The sequence below is a fragment of the Dasypus novemcinctus genome, chromosome 9 (genome assembly GCF_030445035.2).
Source record: "Dasypus novemcinctus isolate mDasNov1 chromosome 9, mDasNov1.1.hap2, whole genome shotgun sequence".
In the NCBI taxonomy this organism is placed as follows: domain Eukaryota; kingdom Metazoa; phylum Chordata; class Mammalia; order Cingulata; family Dasypodidae; genus Dasypus; species Dasypus novemcinctus.
The window spans coordinates 68,894,724-68,913,419 of NC_080681.1; the positions used below are offsets into that span (position 1 = coordinate 68,894,724).

The window sequence follows — 18,696 nt, forward strand, 5'->3', positions numbered from 1 at the left end:
TGATAAATAAAACAAGCTGCACCACATACAGAAAAGATGAGAGTGGCCCACCTGTGTCTGTTGAGGGATATTTACAAAGCTTGGATCCCGTGGTCCAACACTGACGAATCGGTTTGCGGGGGAGGTGCTGGGTGTCGAGTAGGCTGTGAAGGGAAGGGACACATGCGTTCAGGAAGCAGCACGAGATTGCACACACAAACAACACCAAAACACACAGTCTCTGAGCCTACACAGCTAATTAACAAGGAAATGTGCAAACACTGTAGCTAGCAAAGGGATCTGGCTCACGAGGGCATTTTAGACAGTCAAAAAGGGCAACAGATTGGCTTCCAAAGACTGTTGGTGCTCAGATGAGCTATTTTCTCCTTCCACCATACAAATTAGAACATGCAAGACAATTGCAAAGTATTCTTTCTGAATTCAACATGAGCTCTAGGGTCAGAGAGAGATATCCTAGTTTTTAGAGTACAGGGAGAAAGAAATTAGGTAGGAAGGGCAGGAAGGCAGCTCACTTTACAACCTTGCTTTTCACACTGTTACACTCCTGAAAATCATGAAGCATTCATGTGCCTCTATGGCAAGAGATCGAAGAGGTCTTTATTTAAGGAATTAATGGATTTTCTGGGAAGGAAGAAGAAAACCATTTATAACTAGCTGTCTTTATAGGCCTGGTAGAGTGTCTAGAATCTTTATGATGGACAAAATGTGCTTAAAATACAAACATTTATAGTCTTTCCATCCTAGAACCCTTCAGTCTGGGCAGAAACTATTAATCCTGTGTAAACCAAGATATCACACTGGTGCCTCTAATGCTACATATCAGTTTACTGTCCTTTTCATAGTACATAGAAGTGTTGTTGTTGGTTTTCATGTTTACATTTAAGACCTTCACTCTACATTAGAGGGAAAAAATTAAATGGCTTTTATGTTTCATTCTACTGTTTACATTGTCACATAAATCCCAAGTATTTTCAGTTGTTTCGTATCCTGCAATCCAGTTTTTTACCATAAACTCCAAGGATTTCTTCACATTTTTTTTTTCTTTTTTGGTACTACAATCTTTAGATAGACTATTGCTTAAAATAATTTCAAATTTCTTAATGATAATTGTAAAAAGGTCTAAATTTTTTCTGAATTTACTATGCATCCACACCATCTAAAAGATTAAAAGGATTGGCAGGTATAAAAAATACACATTAATTGAGGGAATGATATCAAATTCCTTTGCCAGAATTTTTTTCCCCTTTATTGGCATCATCTGTTTTATAGAAAACTGTTTATATATACTTCCTTTCACTTGTTAGACACACCTATGGATGAAATGGCTGCCTACCTGGCTCAGGTGCTGTTCATTTGTCTTTGGTAAGGGCTAAGTCACCCAAGCAGAGCTGTATCAGTTGCACAGATGTGACTGCTTTAAATCAGCCCTGAATACAGGGTGAAGATGAGGGACTTCTGATGTATGCTAATAAACTATTTTTCATTGTAATAGTACTTTTTAAAGGAGGATTGTCCAGTAATAGCTTTGACTTAAATGATCTAAACATCTGATATACTGTACTGCCTAGCAACGTGAATCTGCTGATTTCCCTGGCCCATCCTTTGTCAGACTAACTTGCACAGATTTGAGACATACTTCCTCATTTACACATTATCGGTATGGGGGAAATGTAATTCTTTTAAAAGCTCCATAAAAGGCTATCTATTACTTGTTTCACTCAGCCTATTGCTTTACTTTGATAAGCTTTAAGAAATTACAACAGAAAGTTATCCATTGAGAATGATGGACTGTAAATACCTGGTAGTGTAGTCACCTGATTCTAGGGCACAAGGAGGATGTGGGAGAGATAAGGAGGAATCTAGTAGATGAAATAACTTGTTAAAGCTGTTAGTGGATAGGAAAAAATGTCTTCTTTCATACATGAATAAGTATGTAGTTCGAGAAGGAAAAATAAGAAAGAATGAAGGGTAGCCAAGGTTTGAGTTCTATTTCAAAGTAAGTCTAAGTGATTGATGGCAGATGCTGAAACCTGAGTCCTTGATTAGATGGTCCTACTAGAACAGGGTGCAATGGCTGTGTTCCTCTCAGACACATGGCAGGATTTCCTATGACATTTTTACCATACTGGTGACATCACAAACAAGCATGGTGATTGGTCCATGGCATTTTTTGCACTTTGTATGTGTGCACGTGTGTGACAGTGGTTGTCCATTGACCATAGCAAACTTACTAAATCTGGATAGGCTTGTATTACACTCTATTCTCCATTATTGCCTGACCTAAATTTCAGCATTTGAAAGGTTTAGCATGAAAGTAATTTAGCCACATAAAATCACTTTGTGACTAAAAATCATGTATTTTCCTTTCTTATTAACAGGACAAAACTTGCAGCCAAAGTTTTAGAACAATTCAGAAGGCCTTTACGGGCTGCTAAAACTGCTCCAAAGGTTATTCACTTTTTTTAAAAAAGAGCAATGGTAAGAGAGGTGGCGGTGTGCTATAATTAAAAAATATGTATATATTTAGGACTATACAACGTCTGGGAATCTCTAATTATCTAGGGAGTAGAACAGGACAAACAGTGCTCAGGGAAATTTATTCTATAGAAATCCAGCTTCTGGGAAAAATCAAGGATGCAGGAAAAACAAGGGAAGGAAGAAAGAAATTCTGACTCATCTTCCATTATTTTAACTTCAACAGGCAGGGTGATCACCTTATAACAGAATGCATTTCCAGAAATGATATGACATAAGTTGAATTTGATTTTCCCAAAGAAACAGTGGAATAGGGAAGTTATACTGCTGAACAAAACCTCAATTGAAACTTTCTATTAAAACAACCATATATACCATTGTGAATCAATTATACATGCACAGTTAAGAGCTTTCAACATGAAAATAAAATTGAGTGAAGGGGGCAATGTGGTAAATAATTACATACAACTGTATTTATATGATATAACATATTTGTATTTTTATGTATATAGTTCTTGACTTATTTGTAACAACAATAATCAAATTCTGAGGGAATAGCTTTGGGAAATGATGAAATGAAGAAATGAATTTTCTGGGGAGATTACTGTAGACATTTCTGAGGATTCCAGAGGGGAAGTTCAGAGACTTGATGACTTTTTGATAAAGTCAACAGGGAAATAAATTTGGTTATATAATCTCATTGCAAAAGTCCTTGTGGCAAATGTGAATATTAGAAATCAAATTATTATTTGGTTGCTTCTGAAATAGAAATTATTTGCTTTTTTTTTTTTTTTAGCAACCATTTACCTACATTAGCATTAGCATTATGGACCATTTCCCTAACATTACGGAAGAACATACCTATAAGACGCTTCCATCAGTCCTTCTTTACACTAATCTGACCATATGTTTTCCCTCATTAATGTATTTGTTCACATTTTCCAAAAGCCTTAAATACAGTGGTAAGTACCAAAATCCCAAACCACAACTTGATCCCATATCCAGAAAATCACATTCTTCTGTTAACCATGTATCATATGCATTGCTAATTCTATAATCCTTTCCTTAGGGAATACAAGTCCTGCCTCAGTATGATCAATTAAGGGGACGGTTCAAGAAAAATTCTCTATTTGTAAGCAATACAGTTTTACAGGGCCTCTGAGGATGCTGGAACTGAACTCTGGGGATTGTGCGGGTGGGGCAGGGCATGGAGGAGTGCGGTGGGGACAAAAAGCGATGGAGATCACCCAATGGCTGCACTCTTTGAACTGTGCAGGGGTTCCTTGTGAAGACCGAGCAGCCTCCATGTCCTCAGAAATGAATGAGGCTGACTGCATGCTGGCCAAACAGAAGTCCAGTGTTGTTCCCACGATATTGGTTTTGGTTTTTTCTTTTATGAGTAAGCAGGGATAAGGGATGGGTCTGGCTAATCATGACAGTTTCCAGATGAACTGGTTTGGAGTCTTTTAAGAGCCTTCGCCCAATAACTATACCTCAACATGGTCTAAGAACATGGTCAAATTTTTTGAACAAAGATGCTTGGAAATTTTCTGAGTTTGGAAAAAGTATGACTGAAGAAAAAGATATTAAGAGACTAAAATATTTGTGCCAATGCCAGTTAATGTTCTTTTAAAATAAACACTATCAAGAAAATCCCCCAAATTTGACAAACTAGAAAATGTAAGTTTGCATCTCTTGTTTTGAGAGTAGAGAGGCAGACTCAAGATCTAGTTCAAATTTAGAATCACTGGAATATGTGTCATCACCGAAAGGCAGAAAAGGGGAAATTTTTTACCCGGAATTCTGTGTGTGGACGATGAGTCTGAAAGGAGAGTGCCCTTTTGACCAAAGCCTCCTCTGCTTGTGCAAAAAATGCCCCCATGGAGGCTGAGGTGCTGGCTCCACCTGGGGCTGCCACTGCCTGGGTAGAGTGATGGCCAGCTCCCCTGGTCCTGGCTAGAGGGAAAAGGAGTGCAATGAGGTATCTTAGGGAAAAAGAACATACAAGAGCTTGGTGAATTCTGAGGATCTGCGTTTAATTCCAGACACAGGAAGAATTAAAGTCCCCTGAACCCAGGCAGCCTGGTCTGCAAACTGACAAGAAGTTTAAAGAGCAAATGTTTCTGTTTTATCAGAGACTATGAAAGAGGGAACATTCACCCTTTTCTTTATCTCCTTAAACCCCTCCAAGCCTAAACTCTGGAGCGTATCAAAGAGAGACATAGTCATATATTTCATCTCTTTCTTTCTCTCTTCAAAAGGAATTTATTTGAGCACTTGCTATGTGCCAGGCTCTCTACTGAGCCATATGGGGGGTACAAAGGTAAGTAAGACACAATTGCTATCCTTCAGAGAGCAGAGTCTAATGGGGAGACATAAGTACAGAAGATGAAACCATGAGTGTCTAAAAGTAACATGAGTACAAATCTGTGACGTGTTAAAGGATAGAAAAGTGACACCAGGCAGGAGGAAAAGGAAAATGCTTTAGAGAAGAGATGGCTTTTGAGTTGGCTGACAGGTTCAGATGGCCTAGCTGGTCACAGAAGAGCCGGCACAAGTAAAGGAACAGAAGAAGGAAACGGAGGTAACCATTGGTGAGAGAAAGGAGAAAAATGGAATGCTGTAAATTAGACTTTGTCATACGGGAACAAGGGAAGGTAAAAATTTAACGATCATAGACCTGAATCTTTGAAAATGGAGAAGAAAGCTGTTGATTTATTTTTCTTCTAAAAAGAGGAGATGATTAATAAAATAAGCAAAGATACCACATTTCCATTCCAAACACCATTAGAACAAGTGGGTACCTTCACACTCTCCGTCTTCCCCTTTTTATCTCAAATACTAATAACTATTCCACACATTCTCTGGTTTTCAGAAACTTGGATATATTCACATGTGGGAGTTTCCTTCTAAAAATACCTAGTCAAAAATTTAATTTCATTCAAAACAGACTCACTGAGATACTATTATCTGCCCAGGAATGTGCTAGTTATCTGGCAGAAGTAATCTAAACAAGTTCAGGAGGAGACTTAACAGAATCCCATGTACTCAGAGTGCAATTTTATTAAATGGTTATTAGTGGCACCTGACAGTGAAGAAAATGTGTAAGAGAAAACATTGTTGCGAAATGAAACAATGACGTGACTAAATACCTAGTAGCAATAGTTTTCCTAATCTTTGCTTAACTGCACTGTCATTATTTTTTAAAAAACTGAAAAAAAATTTCCATTTGTAAAAATGTGCAGAAATTTGTTAGAAGACATATTGACTAATTTCTAAATGAAACCCATTGCAACTGAACTCGTTAACAAATTTAAATAGCACTTTTTCTTGCAGGATCACAAAAGAAGTGCTGAAGAATATTGGAATGTTTCTTCTTCAAACTTATCTACTGAAATAGACAAGGTTATAGGGCCTAGGTTAGTGTTTTTAATATTAGTATATAGTTAAGCAAACACATACATACTCTGCTTATACGTGACCAAGCATTCAGAGATTTAGAAATTCCCATGTGATTGGATGAACAGTGTAGTTTTCATCCAGATGTTTGGAATGGAGAAGATAACCACACCGAATTACCATTATTTTGATCACATTTGTGCAGTTTCCTCATTCTATTATTTCTGCAAATCTTTTTTCTTTACAAACAAGTTACCAAAGGGGGAAAAAAAGACACAGCCTTCAGGGCATGAAATTAAAGCCTACTTATCGCTAGTAAATTATTACAGAACAACATATCCACCAGCTTCTTTCCTGAAAAGCTAATGAATTCTAACTTTAATAGATTAGCATTACTTAACATGTATGGGAACAATTTGCATGAAGTGTCCACTGTGCCAACAGTTCACAAAAATCACGAAGAGAATCAGGTTAGTGAGATGGTTGTGCTTTGCTGGTATTTCTACTTGTATCAAGGATCCTCATAGGGAGGTAGGGGCTCAAGCTGTATCCTGATTTGGGCTAAAATGTGCAGTTAAGTATAAGATAGTTATATTATAGTGTGCAGAAAGGTGGGATCAGAGTAATTTTTAAATTGGAGGTGCTTTGACCTTATATTATAAAATCTGTGTGATATGGAGACACTTTTAAATGAGAGTTTCCTATACAGTCTATTTAAATGGCCTATAACTTTCTTTTTTCATAATATTTTTAAAGAATAAGAATATAGCCTTGTTTTGCTTAATTTAAATTCACTTCTGATGGCTAATTCAAATTCTCATTTATTTTTATATGTATGCTTTGTATTGTTCAATTGATAAAACCTATTTATTGTTCAGAAGCAACATACATGGGTAGGCACAGGTGAAAGTTATATTAAATAGCCACAGAGAATAAACCCTGGATTCAGATGGGATTTGCTAAAAAAAGAAACTTAGATCAATATATTGGATCACTCTCTTGAAAGGCTTCTATGGCCTATGAAAAGGCAGTGCAACTCTGGAAACCTAGGGGAATTTATCCTCAACAAATACTTCAAAATACAGATAAAGATTTATGCTCACAGATGTCTGTTACAGCATTACTTACAAGAGCAGCAAATTGGAAACAATTTATAAATTAATACTTCACCCATATATTGGAGTATTTTTCAGCCATTAAAATTATATTTAAATGATATCACATTTATAAAATAAAATGAATAAAATCAGCTTATAAAACTATATATGCATATATATATATATATACAGAAATATAAATCATAATTATGTTTAAAATATGTCCAGAAAATGAACGGAAAACATGCAGTGAGAGTAGTGTCTCTGAAGAGAAGGGATATTTTAGAACCAGAAAACCCTACTGGATTGAACACATTTGCCATTTATTAGAAATGTGACTCAGAGTTCATTAACTAAGGCTTCACCACTATGTGAAATTTAGAGTCCAGAAAGAGTGATCCCTATAGAGAGATTTAGACAAGTAGATGGGAAATTCCCAGAACGCCACTGTGCTCTATACTAAAATAATTGAAGAAAAATGCTAAAATCATCCAATCAGGGACTGCTGATTCCAAAATTCAGTTAAGGGTAACATACCAAAAATCTGTTTTCCAACAATTAAAAAAAATGCCTCTCAAGGATTAATGTTATGGTCAGGCTCATAAAACATTTGTGAGCGTGTACACTGTACAACCTTTCTGAAAAGCCGTTTGGTAATATATATTGAGAGGGCTATCGGGATTATTTGTACTACTAATAGTAATTCTAGGAATTTTATCGAGCATATGTCCCATAGTTTGGGACAAAATTTAATATCCAAAAGTAGAGGAATAGGTAAAATTTTCAAACTAACACACTTCTTAATTTTTTAATAAAATGAGAGTATGAAATACTAGTTAAGAAAGTAGCACAGCATATATTCAGTATGATCAACAATAATCTAATATGCTTATGTGGATAATACACACATACACACATACACTAAAAAAAAAACGGGTGAGAACAAGACCAAAATGTTAATAATAGTTGATTATAGGAGAATATAATTTTCCTGATACTTTTTGTATTTCCCAAGTTTCCTGCAATGCCATATATTGCCTTTATAAAGAAAGCTTTAAAACTAATCTGCCATCTCTATCATCTGAAAAAGAGAAAAACTGAGCTAATACAATAGTAGGAAGGGCTGTGATAACCCCACTGAATGTAATTATCTATTGTATGTTCTTTTGTCATTCCTTCTTTGCAATGTTCCTAAGTCTTTATTTTTCTTTCTCTTATTCTACTGTTTTTCATTCAATTTAATGTACCCAGGATGCTGTTATTAATGAAATAATATAAAAGCTCTTTATGGAGTGGGTGTCTTGGGATTTGCAAAGGAAATGTGTAAGTATTATACCCTGGTGGAATAGAAAATATTGGGCAGTCCTGGATTTAAATACTGGCTTCTTTAAAATAGGGTTAGCATTGGCAATTTTGCAGATTTATTGTAACGATTAAATGCCACTAAAGTAATACACATGAAAATACCTGATTTTCATAATGAGTTTTATCTTTGTAAATTTAAACATTACAAACTTAGATATGCAGAATAGAAATATTCTACTGAGAGAAGTTTTAAAAATTATGACTTAAGATAGCATGTACTTATTTATAATCAATGTTTTCTAAAGCAAATAATGGTTACTGAGAATGAAAATGCCAATATTTCACCAAACTCAGTGCTATCTGTGAGGGAAAAAGAATATTAATCTTTACCAGAAAGATCACATCTTTTTACTATTACACCTAAAGTTCAAGTTAATAGAAGTACAAACTAGAATATAAAAATTGCCAAGGTCTTAATGGCCCCCCAATGTTTGTATGTGCTTTTGGTCACTGAAGTGACTGAGATGTTTTAAACAAGATTTTTATGTATATCAGACAAATATTTTGAAAAATAAAGAAGTTGTTATATTTGATATAAAGAGGATTTAAAACTCAATTATCTTTCATTCTCAATGGGTAAGCTGCCAAAGGTTATGTAGTAAAAATTAAATCTCTTTCTCATTCCTTTTCCCCAGCAACCTTGTTCCCTTTTCTCGAGTCAACCACTATTATCAGTTTTCTATCCTTCCACATACAATCAAATGGGTATGTATATCCCCACCCCCACCTACTGGTAGCATTCTCTATATACTTCTTAGCACTTTCCTCTTTTGACTTAATATATAACTCAAAGATTATTTCATCAATTCATATAGACCTGTCTCCTTATTTTTAAAGGCTTCCTAATATATAACACCCAAATTGGGGGATATTTAGGTTATTACCAATCCTTTACTATAAAGCAATGTTGTAATGAATATTTTACGCACATCTTTGCTAACATGCCAAACTACATATATGCATGACCTGCATTTTAAATTTATATATATATATATATATATATAACATTACTAAACCAGCCTCTGAAGCGGTCCAACCAATTTGTAGTCCTCTTACAATATAGGGGAGTGCCTGTTTCTCACACACTTACCAATATCATGCTAAGATACTTTTTGATCTTTGCTCTTCTGACTGGGAAGAATAGCAATCACAATTTAATTTGCATTGTTCTTACAGTACATGAATGAGACACCTTTCTCTATGTTCACGTTCTTTGTATTTCTATTGGATTGTTGGGTCTATTACCAATTTTTCAAATACATATATTAATTTAGCCTTTTGTCACATGTGCTGCAATTATTTTTTCCCACTTTATTTTTTATTTTCTGACTTTGTTTATGGTGGTCTTTTCCCATGAAGAAATTTTTCATACTTACAGAGTTGAATTTATCAATATTTCCTTTATGGGTTCTGGGTTTTTTATATTATTTAGAAAGCCTTTTGCACTCCAACATAATTTTTAAAAATTGTACATTTTCTTGTGGCATTTCATATCTTACCTTTTAATGTTAAATTTTTTGTCCAGTTGGAATTATTTTGGTGTAAGGAATTATATTTTGTTCCAGATTGCTGCTGAACTCTCCCAACACTCTTAATTGAATAATCCCTTTCTCCCCTCTAATATGAAATGCCACTATTATTAAAGACTGAAATGCTGTATATACTTGGGTCTCTTTCCTGCACTCTAATTTAGAAGAATCTTAAAAATTAAAATACAATATAGCGATAGCAGAAGCACTGGTAAGGGAATTAAAATTAATTTGGAAGTAGAGATATTGAAGTACAGTAAGTTCTCTAGAAGTAGGTGAAAATGATGAGGCAGTTTTTTGGAATTATTCTGTGTTCTCTTTGTGGAAGTGGTTATAAGAATCTATGATGTGTAAAAAACTCATAGATCTGTATACCGAAGAGTGAACTGTACTGAATATACATTTTAAAAGTTAAAAAAAATAATGGAATAATCCAGGCATCAGTAATGAAAGTGTTGTGCAAAAGAAAGCCACTAGCTCATATTTATTTCATTCTCTATTGTAATTATATGCTGTTGTTCTCTAAAATAGGAAACAGTCCTTATGCCATTTAGAAATTATATAAATATGATATATCATTCACTGATTAACTATGACTAAAATAATGTGTTGTACACATTTAAAAAAGAGTTGGTGAAAATTAGGTCTACCATCATTTGTACGACAAGTCAGAGTAGTGTTTTTCGGCATTTGCCACTGGTTATCTCTCTGGAGAGCCCTGGGGAATAAATGAAATTTGCCTTTATCAGCATCTCCTTTTTTTTTTTTGACTTTTGCTATTTTATTTCCCTCCAAATCTTTTTCTCTCTCTCTTCCTTTTCCCCGCTAAAAAGAGCTAATCACAATAACAAAAACAGAGTCATACTCAAGTATAAATGACCACCATCTTCCTCTGTATTTCCCTCATAGAGGTTTCACTGCAAAGATGCGGTAGCTTTCAACTAAAGCAAAGACATAGGAGGCTATGGCCAAGAGGATGAACTCCATGACATCTGGCTGAGTGACTTCAACAAAGTTACTTCATTTCTCCATGCCTTGTTTTTCTCATGTGTAAAATTAGGATAACAAAAGTCTTTATTTCACAGTATTATTTTGATAATTGAATGACATAATAAACTTAAAAACAATTTTAAAAGTTCCCGACACATCGGTAAAAGCTCAAAACGTTGCTGTTATTAATTTCAGACATGAGGATATAGTTGTGGTTTCCAGCAACTAGAAATCACAGCACACTGCTAATTTGTTCAGCTACAGTACGAGGTAGTGAAGAGTATGAGAAAGACTGTATTTGAGTCTCTACGAAGCTACTACAGGAGTATAATCTTGGGAAAGTAACCTCTACTTTCTAATCTCAATTTCCTTGTCTGTAAAATCCTGCCCTCACAGGAGTGTTAGGAAGATGGGATGATATAATGTATATGTGTGAAGAACTTTGTGAACCAAAAAGCATTAAACATATGTTAAATATTATAATGGGAACATTTCCATCCCAGTCATAGATTACAGTTATGTTCTTGGTTAATGGGTTCATATTCATTCATATAATGAATATATACATGATTCATTTGAGATATAAAAATAAATAATAAAGGAAACATGTTATTGCATGCTTCTCTTTTAACAGGATTTGTGTTTTAAAGATCAACCGTTGATAGTTAAATAAATAAATAATAAATTAAAAAAAAAACAGTTAATAGTTAAGTAAGGAGAAAGATGTTTGAGTCATTTATGCATTTTTAAAGCTGAGTTTTTGTGCTCCTAATCATTGAAAAAGGAAAATATGCATGTTTTATCTTCCAGCACAATTCAAAAATGGTTTTCCTTTCTATTATAATTCTGGGCTATGCTGTCAATATTTTTCTGGAAAAGTCAATTTTTATAGAATGATCTAGAGTCCGACCTACTATATAAAAATTGGATTTTACAGTACAATTAACAAAAAGAATAGTGCATTTTGAATTTTCATACCACACATACATTCAAACATATTGAGAAAGTTCTCCTATTCCCGAGCTCTTGTGCTCAGGACTCTTAGTAATACACATCATTGTATTACATGCTTGAGAAAGAGTCTCTTTCCAATTAGATGAAATAATGCACATGAAAAACTCTGTAAACTGCAAAGAACTACAGTAGGCAGGATGTTACTATGATTAATCTCAGCAGTAAGATGTCTAATAGGCATCTCATATGGAACTTGGTCAAACCAAACTTCTTTCAACCTATCATCCAGAACGGCTCCTCCTACCATTTTCCCATTTCAGTTCATGGCAAGCCCTCTTTCTAGTTCCTTAGGTCGAAAACCTAGGAGTCACTGTTGATGTCTCTCATTTTATTCTCACCCCATATCTAATCTGTCAGCACATCCTGTTAGCTCTACGTTTTGATTATATCTAGAACCTGAATACATTTTTTAAATTATGGAAGTTACAGATTTGCAGAAAAATCATGCAGAATATACAGAGTTCCAATATACTCCCCTCACACATGCAGTTTTCCCTATTATTAACACTTTGCATTAGTATGGAAACTTTGCTAAAACTGATGAAAGAATATTATAATTATGTTATAGTTTATATTAGGTCTCACTGTTTATATTGTAGAATCCCACGGTTTTAAAAAATTTTATTCTGGCAACCTGAAATTTCCTCTTTTAATTACATTCAAATATATAATCCAGTGATGTTAAACATATTCACAGTGTTGTGCTACCATCACCGCTGTTTATGACCAAAACATGTCTATTACCCCAATCAGAAACTCTGTACCAACTAAGCATTCAATCCCCATTCCCTACCCTCAAGTGGACCGATCCCTGGCAACCTGAATTTTAGTTTCTGGCTCCATGAATTTTCTTATTCTAAAAATTTCTTATCAGTGACTTCATATAGTATTTGTCTTTTTGTGTCTGCCTTATTTCACTCAGTAAGATACCTTCAAGGTTCATCCATGTTGTTGCATGTATGAGAACTTCCTTCTTTTTTATGGCTGAATAATACTCCAGTATATGTGTATACCACATATTGTTTATCCATTCTTCTGCTGATGGACACTTGGGTTGCTTCCATCTTTTGGCCCTTGCGCATAATATCACTATGAACACTGGTGTATAAATAACTGTTAGAGTCGCTGCTTTCAATTCTTTTGGGTATATTCCTAGAAATGGGATTGCCAAATCATGTGGTAATTCTGTAGTTAACTTTCTGAGGAACTGCCAGACTGTTTTCCGCAGTGACTGTAACATTTTACATTCCCTCAATAATGGACAAGTTTTCCTATTTCTCTGTATCCTTCACAATGCTTGATATTTCTGTTTTTTAAAAGTAATCATTCTAGTGGGTATCCATTTATTATCTTCTTTGGAGAAATGTCTATTCAAGTCTTTACCCATGTTAAATTGGGTTGTCTTTTGGTTGTTGTAGGATTTCTTTTTATAGTCTGGATATTAAATTCTCACTGGATATATGATATTCAAATATTTTCCCTTATTTTGTAGGTTGTCTTTTTTACTTTTATGATCAAGTTCTCTGACAGACAAAAGGTTTTTTGTTGAAGTCTCACCTATTTTTTTTTTGTTGCTCATTCTTTTGGCATAAAGTCTGAGGAAACACTGACTGACATAAGGTCCTGAAGATGCTTCCCAATGTTTTCTTCTAGGCTTCTTCATAGATTGGGTTCTTAAATTTAGGCCTTTTATCCATTTTGAAGTAATTTTTTACATAAAGTGAAGCTGGGTCTACCTTTGTTCCTTTGCATATGGATAGCCAGTTTTCCCAGCACCATTTGTTGAAGAGACAATTCTTTCCTCATTGAGCTGACATAGGGGCCCTTGTTAATCAACTGGCCATAGATGTGAGGGTATATTTCTCAACTCCCAATTTGATCTCATTGGTCTCTATTTCTATTCTTGTACCAGGACCATGCTGTTTTCATTACTGTAGCTTTGTAATAGTATTTAAAAACAGAAAGTGTAGGCTCTTCAACTTCGTTTTTTTCTAAAATGTTTTTGGCTGTTTAAGGCCCTTACCCTCTCAAATAAATCTGATGATTAGCTTTTCCATTTCTGCAGAGAAAGCTGTTAGAATTTTGACTGGGATTGTGTTGAAATTGTAAATTGCTTTGTGTAGAAGTGTCATCTTAACAATATTTAGTCTCATCATCTATGAACATGGAATGTCTTTCCATTTATTTAGGTCTTCTTTCTTTTACCAATGTTTTTTAGTTTCCTAATATAAGTCTTTTACTCCTGGGTTAAATTTATTCTTAGATATTTGATTCTTTTATTTGATTGTGTAAATCATTTTTTTTTCTTGGTTTCCTCATCAGATTGTTCGTTACTAGTGTCAGAAACACTACCTATTTATGTATTGATTTTGAACACCTCCACTTTGCTGAATTTGTTTATTACCTCTAGTAGCTTTGTTGTAGGTTTTCCAGGATTTTCTATATCTAGGATCATGTCATCTGCAAATAGGGAAAGTTTTACTTCTTCTGTTCCAATTTGGGTGTGTTTTATTTCTTTTTCTTGCCTAATTGCTCTAGCTGGTGTGTTCAATATCATGTTGAATAATACTGGTGACAATGAACATCCTTGTCTTGTTCTTTCTAATCATAGCAGGAGAGCTTTCAGTCTTTCACCACTGAGTATCATGTGGCTGTGGTTTTTCTTATATACATTTTATGGAGTGCATATAAGAGTTTCCTTCTATTCCTAGTTTTCTTTTTTCTTTACATTTATTTTTAAAACATACTTAGATTACACAAAATGCTATATTTTACACACAAAAATATAAGGGATTCCCATATACCCCACTACCCACAGCTTCCACCCTTCCCCACATTAACAACTTCTTTCATTAGCGTGGTACATTCATTGCAATTGATGAACACATTTGGGGCATTGCCACTAAGCATGAATAATAGTTACATTTTAGTTTACACTCTCTCCCACTTAATTCTATAGATTATGGCAGGATAGCCTGTAGCTATTGTTGCAATGTCATTCAGGACAATTCCAAGTCCCAAAAATGCCTCCATATTACATTTCTTTTCCCCTCTCCCTGCCTTCAGAACCTACAGTGGCCACTGTCTCCACATCAATGATATAATTTCTTCCATTCCTAGAATCACAATAAGTCTATAGTACAATACCAGCAAGTCCATTCTAGTCCATGTTTCAGCCCAATCCTGAGGATTCTGGGACAGTGAGGCCCACTCCAACTCTAACTGAGATGGTTTCTCGATCTCATATGGCTGATGGATCGGATTTACTTGTTTGCAGTTGTAGACTCTCTCAGTTCCTTGGTATGGTGGTTGTTCATCCTCACCTTCTTGTTAATTGTCCTGGGTGAGTCCAATGAACTGGAGAGTAAGCGTTGCAACGCTGCTGAGGCTCAGGGCCCAGCTGGGACATGGAAAGCCCAAAAATTCAAGTATCTTGGATGTACACCTACCAACTCCAGCACCAACTACAGGGTAGAAGGGATAGAAGAGGCATGTGTAGAGAAGTCAGAACTGAGTTCAACTCTGTCACACTCAGGAGCACAAACTCCAAAGTAGGGCCCACTGACAAGGCACCAAACTCTAGAGCTATCTGCCATGACTGTAGGACCTGGGTGTCTCCAGGCCCTCATGAACTCTGGAGATTTGGGATAGTATCTACTTTGGCAGTCTATGAGATCCTGCTGAGACATGCATAGCGTTACCTCTGGGATGATAACCTCCTGACTCACTTTGAAGTCTCTTAGCCATAAAAACTCATTTGTCTTTACCTTTTCCCCCTTTTATTCAAGTTCTTTTTCCAGTTGCATTGCTAGTTGGTGCTTGGCAGTACTCCCTTCGTGCCAGGGAGTATCATCCTTGGGAGTCATGTCCCACGCTGAGGGGATGGTAATGCATTTACATGCTGAGTTTGGCTTAGAGAGAGGACACATTTGAGCAACATGGAGGCTCTCAGGAGGTAACACTTCGGTACCCTACAGCACTAGGCTAAGTTGCAATTTGAAGAGCAAAGGCTCATAAGCATAGTCATCAGTGTTAAGGATCCATCAATGGGCCATCCTTCTTCACTAGCCATTGCCCCTGCACTTGGGGGAGTGTTGCTATTCCATTAGAGAATGTGGCAGAGGTCCTCAGGATGGGAATTCAATATTCTTTCAGTTATTGTGTGAATCTCCACCACTGTGACAATGCCCCATAAACATATGAACATATTTATATGCCTTATACGTATGCCCAGGTGAACTTCTTCCAACGTATCCACCATCACTGACACCCCACACCAATGTTCCTCCCCTACTATAGTTGTAACCCTTCTGTGTACAAAACTTCTTCAAAAATGAAGCCAAGAATATAGCCACTTACAATTAATAGGAAAATGAAATAATAATGATAGGTTTGAAAATAAGAAATAAAATACATAATTTAGGAAAACTATAACTAAAATAAGAAAATTGGGATATTAAAAAAAGTGAAAAATATTTAAAAAATTTTTTGATATTTTGCCTTTCATCACTGCTATACCTGTTGTCCTGTATGTACAATGACATTTTCTTCCATTTCTTCCTCTGTGTCCTACTTTTTTTCATTTTTTCTTCAAAGAAGTTTAGGTCACAGTCAATTCACATACAGAACACAGGGGACTTCCATATACACAACATCCTTCCCCCTTATCCTATCAATAACCTTTTTATATGTGGATGGTACATTTGTTACAACTGATGTGCAAATATTGAAACATAGCCACTGACGATAGTCAATGGTTTACATTATGGTCTATACTCTAGACCATATACTTATATAGATTTTTAATGAAATTCAGCATGGCCTGTATATCCATCATTGCAAGATCATGCAGAACACTTCCATTGCCCCCTAATTACCCCCTCTTCCATATACTCTATTCTTCCCTCCCCCTCCCCTTGGGACCCAAGGCAATCACCAGGCTTCATTCTTTGAAGGACAAGATTCATAGTTACTTGCAACAACACTGAGGGCTTTACACACTGGTCTGTCTTCCCCTATTAGAAACCACCTGTGCTCTTGAGAGACACCTACCCGTCTGTTTGAGAACACACCGGGTCTCTCCAGGATGGGAGTCCAACTCCTTCCGGCTCAGTATGTGGATAGCCACCCACTGATACAACACACTATGACAAAATGATCACTCACACATTCTCTAGAAGACTGCCCCAGGTACACCCTGTCCCGAATGCCCACCCCGCCATCCAACACCCTAAACCAGTAACTCTTCCTTGTCATACTGTCAAAAGAGCTTTCCCAACATTGCAGTTTCAACCACATTCCCGCCAATCCCCAGTGTTCACCTGCTCCTTCCCCTCTCCCCTCTCCCAGTTCCATGGACCATCCAAACATTCCTCCCCATCCTACCCAAGTCAAACTTCCACCACCCAACCCAATAGTATCACTACACCTGTTAAATCCCTTCATTGCACAACTACTCACTTCTACTTTATCATAGATTTAGCCTGTATAGACATTGGCTCACAACCTTCTTCTCCCTTTCTATTTCCTGTAAACCGATCTTCCAGACTCTAGGTCTCTGAGTCTGCTTGATTTGCTTAATTCATATACGTGAGGTCACAGAATATTTGTGTTTCATTCAACATAAGGACCTCAAGATTCATCCATGTTTTCATGTCTTTTAATAATATATTCCTTCTTACAGCTGAGTAATATTCCATTGTACATATATACCACATTTTGTTCATTCATCTGTTGATGGGCATTTGGGTTGATTTCAACTTCTGGCAATAGTGAATAACACTGCCATGAATACTGGTGTGCATATATCTGTTTTTGTCCTTCTTTCAATTCTTCTGGGTATATACCCAGCAGTGGAATTGCTGCATCATATGGCAGATCTATAGTTAGTTTTTGAAAGAACTGCCAAACTGTCCTCCACAATAGCTGGACCATTCTACATTCCCACAAGCAGTGGATAGGGTTTCCATTCCTCCACATCCTCTCCAACACTTGCAGTCCTCTATTTTTTTAATGGCCACCATTCTAAAGGATATGATATCTCATTGTAGTTTTGATTTGCATTTCCCTAATAGCTAGTGATATTGAGCATCTTTTCATGTGTTTTTTAGCCATTTGTATTTCTTCTTTGGAGAAGTGTCTGTTCAAATCATTTGCCCATTTTTCAAAAGAGTTGTCTTTATTTTAGAGATATAGGACTTCTTTATATATGATCCTAGTTGTTTAAATACTTTTTATCAAGATGCAGGGCTGGATTTTGTCAAATGCCTTTTCTGGTTAAATGAAGATGATCATGTGGTTCTCTGCCCCCCCCCCCTTCATTCTATTAATGTGATGCATTAGATTAATTGATTTTCTTATGTTGAACTAGACTTGCATATCTGGGACAAATTCCACTTTGTCATGATGAATGATTCTTTTAATGTGCTGTTGGCTTAAGTATGCTGGAATTTGAGGAATTTTGCATCTGTATTTCTAAGGGATATTGGTATTAGGATGACGTTGGTATTAGGCTTTGATAGGCTTTAGTATTAGAGTGATGATGGCCTCATAAAATGGGTTAGAGAGTGTACCCTTCTCCAATTGTTTGGAAGAATTTGAGCAGGCTTGGTGTTAATTCTTCATGGAATTCCTGGTAAAATTCACCAGGGATGTCATCTGGTCCTGGGTTTTTCTTTGTTTTGGAGATTTTTGATTACTAATCCCATTCCTTTACTACTTTGTTATGGGTCTGTCTAGATTTTCTCTCTCTTTTTGTTTTTTTGTCAGTGTAAGTAGTTTGTATTTCTAAGAATTTTTCCATTTTATTTAGGTTATCTAATTTGTTT

The 18,696-nt window shown here is 35.8% G+C and overlaps 1 protein-coding gene across 10 annotated transcripts in view; it reads right to left on the reverse strand.

The window, feature by feature from the left end:
- Positions 1–18,696, reverse strand: part of NFIA (nuclear factor I A) — a 530,380-nt gene that overhangs the window by 32,581 nt on the left and 479,103 nt on the right. For 6 of the 10 annotated variants that reach the window (XM_058303489.2, XM_058303488.2, XM_058303487.2 and 3 more), the window contains one exon: positions 52–143. The exons of the other annotated variants lie outside the window; for them this stretch is intronic. In XM_058303489.2, coding sequence (XP_058159472.1) covers positions 52–143 — 92 coding nt within the window. The remainder of the gene's footprint in view (positions 1–51; positions 144–18,696) is intronic. 10 annotated transcript variants of the gene reach the window in all.